The 15,268-nt window shown below is 42.9% G+C and overlaps 1 protein-coding gene across 1 annotated transcript; it reads left to right on the top strand.

The window, feature by feature from the left end:
• Nucleotides 1–573: 573 nt before the first annotated feature.
• LOC105006810 lies at nucleotides 574–3,558 on the top strand. The gene is made up of 2 exons (XM_010865503.4): nucleotides 574–618; nucleotides 2,202–3,558. The coding sequence occupies exon 2, from the start codon at nucleotides 2,209–2,211 to the stop codon at nucleotides 3,556–3,558; it is 1,350 nt and encodes a 449-aa protein (XP_010863805.2). The 5' UTR covers nucleotides 574–618; nucleotides 2,202–2,208.
• The last annotated feature ends 11,710 nt before the right edge of the window (nucleotides 3,559–15,268 follow it).

The following is a 15,268-nucleotide window of genomic DNA, read 5'->3' on the forward strand; positions in this document are numbered from 1 at the left end:
CCTGCAAAATTATTTGATGACATAGATAAAGATAATGGCACCTTACAGCATTACCAACTAAGGAGTTCCTCAGGTCCAAAATGTGGAATGTTTTACTGACCATGTCGATATTCAGATTTGAAACTAACTTAAGGTTTCTAAAGGATAAGATTTCAGACAAAAAATACCTCAAAACAAACAACAACCGACGATGGATACAGTACTGACCTGGTAGGCAGAGCATCTGGTGGAGTAGTTAAATTAATATTTCCCAAAGCTTTTGGTCCTCTGAAATAAGTGGGTGCCTTGATATGTGCTGTTATTCTGAAATTGTACATAAAAACCCTCAAATAAAAGATATGAATCTATTCTTATACCTCATTGTAATTGTTTGACTTTACAAATTTCATTGAATAAAAAATACATGCTATACTGCCCCAATATTGCTAAAGATATTTTATGTTCAATAATTATTGTGAAAGAATTTGTTATCTTTCAAAATATTACTTGGGCAATATATATCCCTGCCCTATTTTGCACATGTATATAAATCAAGCAGGATTGTAATCTTCTGCAACACTTCAAGACAGAATTCACAACCATCAACACAAAACCAAGAGGAAAGTTTGTTTATGACTGGTAAGGATGATCTACTGTACGTTTTATTGATGTTTACCAGATTTAATTATAGAACATTTAATATTGAACATTATCTTTTGTTAAACAGGAGCACTTAATATATACTCTTCTCTTTTTGATGTCTTTATGTCCGCTGGGGTACTTTCTTGGTGATTGCTGTTATGTTGTCCTCCTTCCTGAAATTCTGAGAGAGGTATGGTCCCTAGGAATTTGAATATTTCAGCTAACAGCAGAGCCCTCAATCTCAAGGGGGAGAGATGAGGGGTCTTTCCTGTTTCAGAAACCACGTCCACAGTTTTGCATTTGTTAAGTTCTAGATAATTTTGAATTTCTTTCATGTCAGGATGATTCAGACTACAGCAGTGTGATCAGCAAACGTGGGTAGTGTGTGACAGATGCATTGGTGGCAGTAGCCTAGAGTAAAGTGAGTCAAGAGTCACAGCATGGAGTCTGGGGTGAGGCGAACTGTCAGCGAGGTAACTATACAGTTAAGCGCTGGGCATGCCTTACCGCTTTGGGGTCTTGCAAAGATGGCAGATTGCAGCCAATCACCTCTGCAGAGCCGATGATGCATTGCAGCCTGCCCTTGTCTTTGGCAGTGGCTGCAGCATACCAGATGGTGATGGAAGAGGTCAGGATGGACTCTGTGATGGCAGTGTAGAAATGCCTCACCATAGTCGTTGGCAGGTTGAACTTTTTCAGATGTCACAGGAAATACATTCTCTGCAATGCTTTCTTAGTAAAAGAGGTGATTTTCAGCTCCCACTTGAGGTCCTGGGCAATGGTGGTGCCCAGAAAGCCAAAGGACTCCACAGAGTTGACTGGGGAGCCCCCCAGGGAGATGGGGGAAGGGCAGCTGGGCTTCTCCTGAAGTCCACTATCATCTCCACAGTTTTTAGGGGGTGTTATCATCTCCACAGTCTTTAGGGAGTGTTGAGCTCCAAGTTGTTAAGTCTGCACCAGGACACCAGTTGGTCAATCTCCCACATGTTGGACTTGTCTCCATCAGAAATATTTGATACATTACCGATTTTGCAGGTTTTCCTACTTACAAAGCATGTAGAGGTCTGTAATTTTTATCATAGGTACACTTCAACTGTGAGAGACGAATTCTAAAACATTGTATGATTTTTTTATAATTTATTTGCATTTTATTGCATGACATAAGTATTCGATAAGCAGAACTTCATATTTGGTACAGAAACCTTTGTTTGCAATTACAGAGATCATACGTTTCCTGTAGTTCTTGGCCAGGTTTGCACACACTGCAGCAGGGAAAGTGGTGTAAGCCTACACAACACACAGACCTTATCTGAAGTGGTTTTAAATCTTTATAGAAAAAAATTATAGCATAACAACAACTGAAAAGGACGCTTTTTGACGGTTTTATGGGTATTATGACTTGTAGTATATCAGTCTATGAATACAAAAAGTTGACTTAAGTATGTATTTATTTACATTGAAAAGCTTAAAAGAATACCAATTGCCATTGTTGTTCTATTTAACTTTTCATCAATCATTAATATTATACTCTCTTACTACCGTACTATAACACTGTTTGTCATACCATCTCTCTGTCACAGGTTCATCATGGGGAGAGAATGCCTTCCATTCATCTTTCTGATGCTGCTTCCTGTGGCCTTGGTCTGGGCAAAACCCCCAACCCTCAACACCATCAGTGATCTCATAAACATTGAGTTTGGCCACCGCTTCCCACGTCACGGCCTTCATCTGCTTTATTTTATTGCTCGTGACCTGGTTGTAGATAAAAACAATGTCATAATACCAACCTTTGTGCCGGGCAGGGGAGACTGGGGCTTCCATTACTACAGTAACTGTGAACAGGTGTTTCCACCACTGCAAGATCAAAACCGACAGGGTTACTACTCAGTGGGGAATCTGAATACACCAGCACAGTACCCACTCCCCCCCTTTGTCACCCACAACTATCGCTTAGCCCCAGATCATGCAGAGGCAAACAGGGACAGAGTGGTGGTCAGAACGAGCCCCAACAGCCCACTGTTAGAGGCGCTTTATATTACACAGCACTATCCCCTTGGTAATCACTATGACCCGCAAAACACCTGGCAAATAAGCCCTGCCCTCCTTGGAGAGATACGTAACTTGTTAAGCAATGGGGTGGACAGCCTGTCTGTGTTTTTGTATATCGCCAACTATGATGGAAGTTCAATGAACTTCAACAACTACTGCTACTACACTGGCCCAGACATCAACATAAATCTGGTGGAAGAAGCATCAGGCAAACAGCCCCCCACCGATTACACTGCTGTAAACAAAAGAGTTACCTTGAGTAACAGTAATAACCACATTGAGTGCTTTGAAATATTGTTGGAGGTGAAAGCCACAAACAAGGGGTATGCTCGGATCAGATGGTCTAATATCCCTGACAGGTTGTTGGACAAGGGGGTCCAAGTGAATGTCTGTGAAGAAGATGGAAAGTGTTTCACTTCACCTATTGACAAGAGAAGCTATGGAACCTACGACACCAGTGAATACCTAAACAAAGGCCTGAGCCCCCGTCTCCAGTTCAAAGAAACCAAGTATGAAATGATGCGTGGTCCTACCTATGACGACACAGACAGGAAGCTTCCTGTTGATATCAAGGGCTACGATGCCAGTCTGCAACTCTACACTAAAGACGGATACGCCTCCGCTCGTCTGATCATCAAGAACACATTCAGCGATTGGAAGAACAAGTTTGGTAATTCATGGGTTGGATTCTACAGCGATCACAATAAGGGTAATAAATATTATGATACCCATCAATGGGCTACAAAGTTCCACCATGAAGGCAAGTTTGGACAATATAACATGTATGTATATTGTTCTAACATGGCCATCAGACCTGAGGCCCAAGCTCGATTCTTCCTCCATAAGGAATATGTATCCATTGCAATAACGATTCCCTGGGAACGCTAAAAACCTTTCTTGTCATTTGAACTTCATGGCCTTATGAATCATTAATAATTTAAAAGGTGTGTAAATAACTCTCTATAGCTAATGAAAATAAATAAAAACATGCAAAAATCCCTAAGTAAATCTTTCATATAAATAAATAAATTCAGCCCTAATCTATGGATTCAAGTAACTGAAAAGAGAGATATGAATTTGTTGGGCCAACATTTGCCTCTAGCAGCGCGATGCATCTCCTTGACATGTAGTGGATCAGGCTGTGGATTGTGACCTGTGGAAGGTTGTCCAGCTCCTCTTCAATGGTGGTACAAAGTCACTGCAGATTGATGGGAAGATGCTGTGACACACGTCAATCCAGAGGACCCCAGACATGCTCAATATAAGCCTGGCCCCAGGTTGTAATGACTGAGGGGGCATTATTTATAAATGAGGGGGCGTATCTAATTCATATACTATTTACAGTGTTTATGGGGAAACAAAACTGGGGAGGCACCGATTCTATCTGGATTCTATCTGTGGATCTGGGCCTAAACATATGATGGCAAAATGCACACCCTGCTATGGCTCATTCCTCATTTGTTTAGTTATGAAATCTCTGTATTGTAAGTGAACTGCACTGCTATTTGGGGCAGAAAGCTGTTTCCACTATATGTGTAAGAACAGGATCAGGTCCAGTAAACACATTGTCCAGTTTAAACACATTGACATATATTCTTGGCTATCCAATGAAAATGTTTCATATATCACAACCTATTGTATCTTTTATGCTAATAAAAGCACAGAAACTATAAATGCTGAGCTTATCTATAAAACTGTATGCAAATTATATACAATTCAATGTACAACTAAAAAGATCATACGAACTGTATCTTGATGCTGTGTACTCCAAGGCAACTGATTTCAAAATAAAAGATGTTTCTACAGGGCTCCTGAAAAGTTTGTAATATTTCCACGACACCGGGTGGTGACTATACAGGCCATGAAAAAACTGGGACATTTTCAGATCCCAGAAACTGTGTCCAGATCCTTGGGACAAGGGTCATACGGAATAAAACATGATGGTAGTAAAAGTATGGCATGACAATCGGCTTTGTGATCTTTTCATGGAATCTATGTTCATTCAAACTGTCACAGATGTATAAAATGCTACTGTGTTAATGGTCCTTAGCTCATGCCTTACCATAACCCCACCAGGTCCTCAGTCATGCTCTTGTGACAGCACGTGGTAGAATCAGGGGCTAGGAAGCTCAATCGTGGCTGTTGAGCAGGGAATGCGCTCTTTTACAGTACGCTGGGGGAATGCTTCTGGGTCGAGCAAGAAGTGTGATAACAAGCAAAATGTTAATGGAGCTGTACACTGGGGACGTCTTGATATTCAACTCACCTGAACCAACTGTGGAGCTGTTGTGAATGTGAATTTAAAATCAGAAACAGAACCAAGCCAATGCCAATGTATCTTGAATGTGCGAACATGTGATTATGGTGTGATTGCATGACATCGATAATACAATAGAAGTTGGCAAGGATGCGTAAACAGAAATGGGACCAGGTTATCCAAATGTTGATTCTCTTTCAATGATTGTCCACCTGTCTCACCTGTGTGTGTTAATGTTTTCTACAGTGTGATCTGTAGGCCAGCGCACTGTTATCTTCATTAGTAAACTACAGTGATCTTGTATCTACTGTATAGTAGTTGATGTATAGGCTGACAGTCCCTTCAAAGGTATTTGTAAAATGCAGGAGGGCAACATGCCTTGGGTGAAACCTAGGTAGGACAGCTAAACTGAGAGGTACGTACCTTGTCATCCAACTGGGTGCACGGCCTGTCTGTGTTCCTGTTCGAAAGCCACTACGATGTAAACTATATAAAATGCATACAACGGGGAACGTAACTTCTAGAAACTTTTTGGAATGGTTTTGATCGGTAGTAGTCGCTAATATAATTCGTTTTTGTGTATTAGTGTTGGCTGTCTGTTGGTACGTAAGTAACACTTCTTGTCCCGATTTGAATGCTTTCTACCTGGTTAATTTCATAGTATGGTCTTGAAACAATTACAATCAGGAAATAAAGTTATAAACACTGTTTGAGCAAAATGTGAGTAAATAACAGTGCGGTTTTACCAGCCATTGTTACGTTACTTGTAGCTAGGTATGCTAATGGTGCGTTCTAAACATGACGTTCTAATCACACCGGTGTGATCGTACGCTTCAGGTACCACTCTAGATTGATCACACCGGTGTGATCGTACGCGCCAAAGGGTTAACGAGCGCTGCTACCCGTCACCCAGAGACAAGCAGGGTCGGGTCGAGGGTAACGCCAAGGTTTCTCACGCCAAAGTTTCCCTTTCACATCTGTCACGTGCTCAGTGTGACCCTCCTCTCATCTGTAAAGAGAACAGTGTGCTAAAGGGGGACCTGCCAATTCTGGTGTTCTCTGGCGAATGCCAATCGATCTGCATGGTGCTGGGCTATGAGCAGAGGTCCCATTAGAGGACATCTGCCACCCTCATGGAGTCTGTTTCTGAGAGTTTGGTCAGAAACATGCACACCAGTAGCCCGCTGGAGGTCATTTTGTAGAGCTTTGGCAGTGCTCCTGTTCCTCCTCACGCAAAGGAGCAGATACCAGTCCTGCTGCTGGGTAGATGCCCTTCTACAGCCCTGTCCAGCTCTACTTGTGTAATGGCCTGTCTCCTGGTATCTCCTCCATGAACTTGAGACTGTACTGGGAGACACAGCAAACCTTCTTGCGACGGCACGTATGGATGTACCATCCTGGAGGAGCTGGAATAACTGCGCAACCTGAATGGGCTGCAGGTACCGCCTCATGCTACCAGTAGTGACAAGGACACTAGCAAAACGCAAAACTATAGAAGAATCCAACTCACCACCTCCGATGGCGGGGGAGGAAGCTGGACAGACTCGGCAGGCCCAAGCGTACTGTAAGGGTCTGCTGGGAACGTCTGGCCGAGTCTCCTGTCAGAGAGATCTTTAACTCCCACCTCCGGCAGAGCTTCGACTGGATCCCGAGGGAGGCTGGAGATATTGAGTCCGAGTGGACCATGTTCTCCACCGCCATTGTCGAAGCGGCTGCTCGGAGCTGTGGCCGTAAGGTCTCCGTTACCTGTTGAGGTGGCAATCCCCGAACCCGGTGTTGGACACCGGAAGTAAGGGATGCCGTCAAGCTGAAGAAAGAGTCCTATCAGGCCTGGTTGGCTTGTGGGACTCGGGTACCGACAGGCCAAGCGGATTTCAGCCCGGTGGTTGTGGAGACAAAAACTCGGGCCTGGGAGGAGTTAGGTGAGGCCATGGAGAAGGACTATCAGCTGGCCTCGAAGAGATTCCTCAGGAGAGGGAAACAGTGCCCTACCAACGCTGTTTACAGTAGAGGGGGGCAGCTGTTGACCTCAACTGGGGATGTCGTTGGGCGGTGGAAGGAGTACTTTGAGGATCTCCTCAATCCCGCCGTCACGTTTTCCTTTGAGGAAGCAGAGGATGAGGGCTCAGAGGTGGACTCGTCCATCACCCGGGCTGAAGTCACAGAGGTGGTCAAGAAACTCCTCGGTGGCAAGGCACCGGGGGTGGATGAGATCCGCCCTGAGTACCTCAAGTCTCTGGATGTTGTGGGTCTGTCTTGGTTGACACGCCTGTGCAACATCGCATGGCGGTCGGGGACAGTGTCTCTGGGATGGCTCTTTTTAAGAAGGGGTACCGGAGGGTGTGTTCCAACTATAGGGGGATCACACTTCTCATCCTCCCCGGGAAAGTCTATGCCAGGGTTCTGGAGAGGAGAATACGGCTGATAGTAGAACCTCGGATTCAGGAGTAACAGTGTAGTTTTCGTCCGGGCCGTGGAACACTGGACCAGCCCCATACCCTCTACGGGGTGTTAGAGGGTTCATCGGAGTTTGCCCAACCAATCCACATGTGTTTTGTGGATTTGGAGAAGGCATTCGACTGTGTCCCTCGCGGCATCCTGTGGTGAGTGCTTTCGGGAATATGGGGTCCTGGGTCCTTTGCTAAGGGCTGTCAGGTCCCTGTACGACCGAAGCAGGAGCTTGGTCCGCATTGCCGGCAGTAAGTCAGACTTGTTCCCAGTGCATGTTTGACTCCGGCAGGGCTGCCCTTTGTCACCGGTTCTGTTCGTAATTTTTATGGACAGAATTTCTAGGCGCAGCCAGGGGCCGGAGGGTGTCAGGTTTGGGGACAACACGATTTTGTCTCTGCTCTTTGCGGATGATGTTGTCGTGTTGGTCCCTTCAAACCAGGACCTTCAGCATGCACTGGGATGGTTTGCAGCCGAGTGTGAAGCGGTGGGGATGAGAATCAGTACTTCCAAATCCGAGGCCATGGTCCTCAGTCGGAAAAGGGTGGCTTGCCCACTTCAGGTTGGTGGAGAGTGCCTGGGTCAAGTGGAGGAGTTTAAGTATCTAGGGGTCTTGTTCACGAGTGAGGGAAGGATGGAACGGGAGATTGACAGACAGATCGGTGCAGCTTCTGCAGTAATGCGGTCAATGTATCAGTCTGTCGTGGTGAAGAAAGAGCTGAGCCGCAAGGCGAAGCTCTCGATTTACCGGTCAATCTACGTTCCTACTCTCACCTATTGTCATGAGCTTTGGGTCATGACCGAAAGGACAAGATCCCGGATACAGGCGGCCGAAATGATCTTTCTCCGCAGGGTGGCTGGGCGATCCCTTAGAGATAGGGTGAGAAGCTCGGTCACCCGGGAGGAGCTCAGAGTAGAGCTGCGGCTCCTCCACATCGAGAGGGGTCAGCTGAGGTGGCTTGGGCATCTGTTTCGGATGCCTTCGGAACGCCTTCCCGGGAAGGTGTTCCGGTCCCGTCCCACCGGGAGGAGACCCCGGGGAAGACCTAGGACACGCTGGAGGGACTATGTCTCCCGGCTGGCCTGGGAAAGCCTCGGTGTCCCCCCGGAAGAGCTGGAGGAAGTGTCTGGGGAGAGGGAAGTCTGGGCATCTCTGCTTAGACTGCTGCCCCCGCGACCCGGCCCCGGATAAGCGGAAGATGATGGATGGATGGATAGTTTACCGGCTGGGGGTCGCTTTTGCCACCAGGAAAACCTATTTTTAGGACCTCTGCCAAAATGTATTGTCATCGGATTGGTGGACAATGACAGTTTTACAGGAATTTACACAAAAAATCCATTTAATTTCAAAAATTATAATTTTGAGTTTATGGCTATGTATGTAGATGGTCAGCAATTTCCTAGCAAACCATTCCAACCAAATTACACAACAGGGTCAGCAGTGCATGATTTTTACCAATTGGCCTTAGCTTCAGGAAAACACCTAAAGGACCAAGCCTTGGGTATTGACAGGTCGGACTTCTTACACGGCTATGCCCTTTATGCATTCAACTGCGCGCCGGACGAGGAATGTGGTCAGCACCTATCCTTGATCAAGTCAGGGAATGTACGACTTTAGATGAGGTTCAGACAACCACTACCCCACACAATTAATTTGGTTGTTTATTCAATCTTTGACTCCATTATCGAAGTGTCAAACCGGCGACAAGTCATGGTTGACTACTATTAGGAAAACAGTGTGGAAATTAATACCGCAGAGTTGACTGGTGTGGTGAACCAATTTTCATCTAGAACTTATTTCTATGGTGTGCTGGCAAGTGACCAACTACCTAGTGGACCAGTCCGAGATGTTGCATCAATGATGATTGTTAATACACATCAAAGCAATCACCCCAGGGAGCACTGGCTGGCTATTTACATAACGGAAGATGGCATTGGAAGGTTTTATGACAGTTTTGGAAACCCCCAGGATATTACACATTTTCCCAAGTCAATCAATGCCTTTCTGAAAACCTGTGAGAATGTGGAATACAGTTCAAAACAAGCACAGGACATGGTTTCAACCACGTGTGGACAACATGTGTGTTCTTTCTCTATCAAATGACAAAAGGTCTGAGTTATAAAGATGCTATGTCTTTTTATGTTGATGATTTACAAGAAAATGATGACCTAGTCTCAAAGTTTGTAGCTAAGATGTACCAGAGTAAGCGTGATAAGCAAATGTTTAATTGCATACAACTTGCTCAATCTTGTGAATCGTTTAATTTGTGCCATTGTTGTTGAAGAAATAGAAAAGCAAATCATGTGTATGTCAACTTTATCATTCAAAAATAAAACCATTTGTAAAACCACATCAATGTTTACATAGCATTTTTCATACAACATTTGTTCAAGGTAAAACATACACTTTGACAATGAATCACAAATGATAAAAAATGCATGAAATAAAAACACATTAAAATGGAAGCCATTTTGTGGTAGGGGTTTCAAAGAAAGCTTTGGTTGGTTGAAAACCAGTTGCTGGGGGTGTGGCTAAATCATCCATTGTGTCGCCAGACGTTTGTTTATACAAATAGATTTTACGTCTTACAAGCCTATAATCACTCTATAGAGTCTCCTGAACATTTCCTATAATACATTCACTGCGCCATATAGAATAGTTCTTTCTGTATAGTGTATTTCATATCCATTGAATTACATTGTGGCCAATGGTGTGGGTGGAGTAAAATGCCAGCAACAATTGCAAATACACAGTGCCCCTTGATTTTTTTGCATATAATTACTCTATCCACTCTCCTGAACATTTCCTACAATAAATGTTTACAATATACACTAAGCAAAGTGTCAAAATCGATACATTTAATATTATTAAAATCGCGTTTTACCGCGGACGTTTATTCTGAAGGCAAAATCCGAAAACCGGAAGTCTTAATGTTGCTACTGAATCTCTAATGTTGCCGGCATTACGCTACTCTGCTGAGCAGGGAATGCGCTCATTTACAGTATGCTGGGCGAATGCTTCATAGTCGAGGGATAACTGTGATAATAAGCAACATGCTAATGTGCTAATGATCTGGTGTAACGAGTATTACGGACGGTTGATGACTATGACATTAAATCACTCTCAAAAGTCGCACATTCCAGCCAAACTGCAGAAATTAAAGTGGAGGGAGACAGAAATACAGATGTAGAAAACTGTGGCAAGGAAAATCTGGTTTGGTAAGAAAGCAATCTAGCTAGTTAGCAAGCTAAATCAATGTTATTTCAGTATGTTCTTGATTATCTTATTAAAATATAAATATTTTCTAGTAGATATTTGTATCTGGTGTATAGCCATCATTAAACCTAGTTAATGTATAGACCAGGGAAGAAGAAACCTTTTGGCTTGGGGACCAAATCAGGATTTTGAAATAAAAAGGAGGGCTGTTGTGTCCATATTTTCTTTAATTCATTATTTTATTAACACATTGCATTAATACAGTGTGTGTTGGGTTTTCATCTCATACCACATAATGACCCTAGAGGGCCCTCTTTGCTGCATCAGATATGAGCTGAACATGTAGGAGTTATGTGAAGGGGATGATGGGGAAAAAGACACAGCATCGTTAGTAAAGACACATTTCCCTGTTCCTCTGCTTCAGTGTCTAATTCTTGATGAACTAGAATTTTCCACACAAGGTCCTCACATTTGTTTAATAATGTGTTAATCATAAATTGTGTGTGCCAGAAAAGTGCAGTTATTAAAACATATACAGATGTGCTCAAAGGTTTGCGTTCCCTTGGAGAATTGATAATATATGTATCATTTGTAAAAATAAAAAAAAACATGAGTGAGCAGGCAAAACACGTCTTTTATTTATTATGGGATACACATTCAATTCATACACATTCATAACAGAATGGCACAATCATAAAACAAAACATGGCAACAAAGAAAAAAATGAACTGACCCGTGTTAAAATGTCTGCATACCCTTAGCTCTTAATACTGTGTATTGGCCCCTTGGCATCAATGACAGCGTATAGTCTTTTGTAATAGTTGTCTATGAGGCCCCAAATTCTTGCTGGTGGTATAGCTGCCCATTCGATTTGGCAAAATGACTCCAGGTAATGCAAAGTCTTTGGTCGTCTTGCATGAACCACATTTTTGAGATCTCCCCAGAGTGGCTTGATGATATTAAGGTCAGGAGACTGTAGTGGCCACTCCAGAACATTCACCTTTTTCTGCTGTAACCACTGGAGTGTCAACTTGGCCTTGTGCTTAGGGTCATTGTCATGCTGGAAAGTCCAAGTGTGTCCCATGCACAGCTTTCGTGCAGAAGAATGCAAATTGTCTGCCAGTATTTTCTGATAACATGCTGCATTCTTCTTGCCATTAATTTTCACCAGATTCCCCGTGCCTTTAGAGTTCACACACCCCCAAAACATCAGTGAGCCACCACCATGTTTCACAGTGGGGATGGTATTCTGTTCACTATAGGCCTTGTGGACCCCTCTCCAAACATAGCGCTTATGGTTGTGACCATAAAGCTCTATTTTGATCTCTTTACTCCAAATTAGTGTGCCAGAAGCAATGAGGCGTGTCAATGTGTTTTTGGGAATATTGTAACCAGACTTTTTGTGGCATTTCTGGCAACTCGACCATGCAACTCATTTTTGTTCAAGAATCGTCATATTGTGCTCCTTGAAACAACCACACTGTCTTTTTCCAGAGCAGCCTGTATTTCTCCTGAGGTTACCTGTGGGTTTTTCTTTGTATCCCGAACAATTCTTCTGGCAGTTTTGGCTGAAATCTTTCTTGGTCTACATGACCGTGGTTTGTTATCGTGAGACCCCCTGAATTTTCCACTTCTTAATAAGTGATTGAACTGTACTGACTTGCATTTGCAAGGCTTTGAATATCTTTTTATATCCTTTTCCATCTTTATAAAGTTCCATTACCTTGTTATGCAGGACTTTTGACAGTTCTTTTCTGCTCCCCATGGCTCAGTATCTAGCCTGCTCAGTGCATCCACATGAAAGCTAACAAACTCACTGACTATTTACACACAGACACTAATTGCACTTTAAAAAGCGACAGGTGTGGGAAATTGACCTTAAATTGCCATTTTCACCCGTGTGTGTCACCTTGTTTGCCTATAACGAAGCAGACATTCAAGGGTATGTCAACTTTTGATCAGGGCCATTTGGGTGATTTCTGTTATCATTATGATTTAAAAATGAGCCAAACATCTATGTGATAATACATGGCTTCATATGATCATTATCCTTAAATGCATGATCAGACATATTTTCAAAATCAATGCCAAAATTTCACAATTTCTGCCAGGGTATGCAAACATATGAGCACAACTGTATTCATAGCATCTGCTGAATGGCTTGTGTAAAATGACTGTGTCGAATTTAGTAGCTGTAATAATTTTTCAGTGTCAAGTTTATTGATGAATTACCTTTTGTGCACCATCCTTTACAGGTAACAAATCTAATGTCAGAACTAGTATTTACTGTAGCTCCATAGAATTGTATCATTGTGAGAAAAACAGGGTAAAGTTGAAGGGGGAACTACAGTCTAGTGGAATTTATTCTAATTTAGTGCAATCTTTCATTAAGGTAGAATCTTCCCATATAATCTTTCCCCATTCCTTAAGTGTGATTTTTATGAAAGCTATTGCAGAGTGAAACAGTCCTATATCCATGATAAAATATCACAATGAGTTTTTAATGGTAAGCAATGGTTGCGTATTATCTTTAGTGATAATTTTTTCCCAGTTGTAACACAATAGTTCTTCACACCTGACTGGACTAATTCCCGTCCAATTCTCATAAATGCAATCGTCTTGCCCCACGAGAGGGTCTGGAACTCCACGGGTTAATGGGGATTTATTTCTTTCTTAACGAGCAATAGCAGACATTTTAATAGTGCCTGATGATTTACAAGGTGTTAAGATGACCTAGAACATGAGTGGTAATTGAATAATCACACAACAAATGATGCATATTGATGCACATTGCACATTGGCAGAATGTTTTACCCCATGAAACTCTGTAAGTGCAGAATCAAGTTGTATGAAATTGTAGTTGACTTGCAGAAGATTTGAATCACAGATTGCAAAAACCCTGTCCACCATAAAGTATTGCCAGTGATAAGACACTGGAAATCATGATAAGTGAAAATGTGTGCAGTTGGTATGACTAGAGGTTTTTCACATGCACTGACTCACTCTCTTAAACAGAGAGGCTTTGCCACTCCTGGATGAGGGATCAGAATGGCATTTTTCACTGGCATAGTGTGGTGACGCCGGACCGGGGTGCAAGCTGTCCTTACACGCACCCCACCCCCCGCCCCCAAAGGAGAATAATTGCAATTCAGTGTATACGCATGTGAAGCTGATCCTGGCATAGAATAATCTCACAGCCACCACGGCCCCCCCATCACCGCGGGCCCCCAGTTTCGCCAGTGTCATTCTTGTCATCTCCTAACTGTTGTACCTGATATTACAGGATTACATTATTTTCCTGCTCAGGAGCACTGAGTGCTGCTTCCATTGTATTCAGCAGGTCTGTGTCTAAGTGTGATGGGTTAAGTATCACTGGCTATGACCACACATTTTTGTTTCAGTGACAAAACGCCATTACACATTATTACTAACTTATTACTTTAACCCTTTAGTATTTATTAGGGTTCCTAATGAGCCCCAGATGAATCAGATACAGTGAGTTACAAATGTATTATAATGACAGAATGATTTCTTTCTTCTAGGCAGAGTTTTTCTTCTGTCCCATGTCTATGTTATTTTGCCCATCTTAATCTTTCCTTTTTATTGGCCAGTCTGAGATATGGCTTTTTCTTTACGACTCTGCCTAGAAGGCCAGACCCCTTGAGTTGCCACTTCACTGTTGATATTGAGACTGGTGTTTTGTGGGTACTATTTAATGAAGCTGCCAGTTGAGGACCTGTGAGGCGTCTGTTTCTCCAACTAGACACTCTAATGGCTCAGTTGAGCACCAGGGCCTCCCACTCCTCTTTCTATTCTGGTTAGAGACAGTTTGGGGTGTTCTGTGAACGGAGTACAACACAACGCTGTACGAGATCTTCCACGAACCGTCACAGGAGCATGATTGAGGACCTGGTGGGGGTTGAGCACATGACCATTAAAGGGATAGTTCATCCAAAAATCATATTTCGATGACAGTCCCCTTCCTCACGGTTGGTGACACAGAGTCATTTTTTCAAACAATCCATTATGTCCCTGTCTGTAATTAACATTATTAGCATTGTCACAGTTAACGAATGGAAATGGCAAATACCTTTATCGCAAAGCTGCAATGCAAGCAGAAAACGATTCCGAAACACTTCAAACTACATTCAGTAACCTGTCGCGGTAGCATCGATTTTCTAAACTGTACACTGATGAAACAACCAGCGGAATTGGCTGAATTCAAATGGGCACTAGCGACCTATTCCCTATAGCTAACATACACAGCTTCTGTTCTTCGGCAGTGATGTCATCAAGGTGAGCGTGAATTTGAATGTCAACAAACTATGTGAAGATAGGTTTCTTCACCTAGCTTTTTAAAAGCTAGTTTCCATTTAGGTATATTATTGCTATATTTTTTGCTGTATTTTTGCTTTTGATATTTCTTAATTCTTACTATGTAGATGTTGTGTGCCATGTCAGAAGAATTTTATTGTGCATTGTGTTATTTGGTGCGTTTGCTAAACAAACTCAGAACTTTTGGATTTCCTTTGTTCAATGTCAACTTCTGCCTGCTTGTGGATCTTGAGTTAATTAAATTGTATCCGCTCTGCAATTGGGAAAATACCTCTGCCTCTCCCGAGTCGTACTGTGGGGAGAATACAACTGGATCAATGGTTTAACTTTGCCAAGGAGAC

Source organism: Esox lucius, chromosome 14 (genome assembly GCF_011004845.1).
Source record: "Esox lucius isolate fEsoLuc1 chromosome 14, fEsoLuc1.pri, whole genome shotgun sequence".
Lineage (NCBI taxonomy): Eukaryota > Metazoa > Chordata > Actinopteri > Esociformes > Esocidae > Esox > Esox lucius.

What these genes read in the sequence shown, in the direction of transcription:
- LOC105006810 (XM_010865503.4), top strand. Translation starts at nt 2,209, where the DNA reads ATGGGGAGAGAATGCCTTCCATTCATCTTTCTGATGCTGCTTCCTGTG.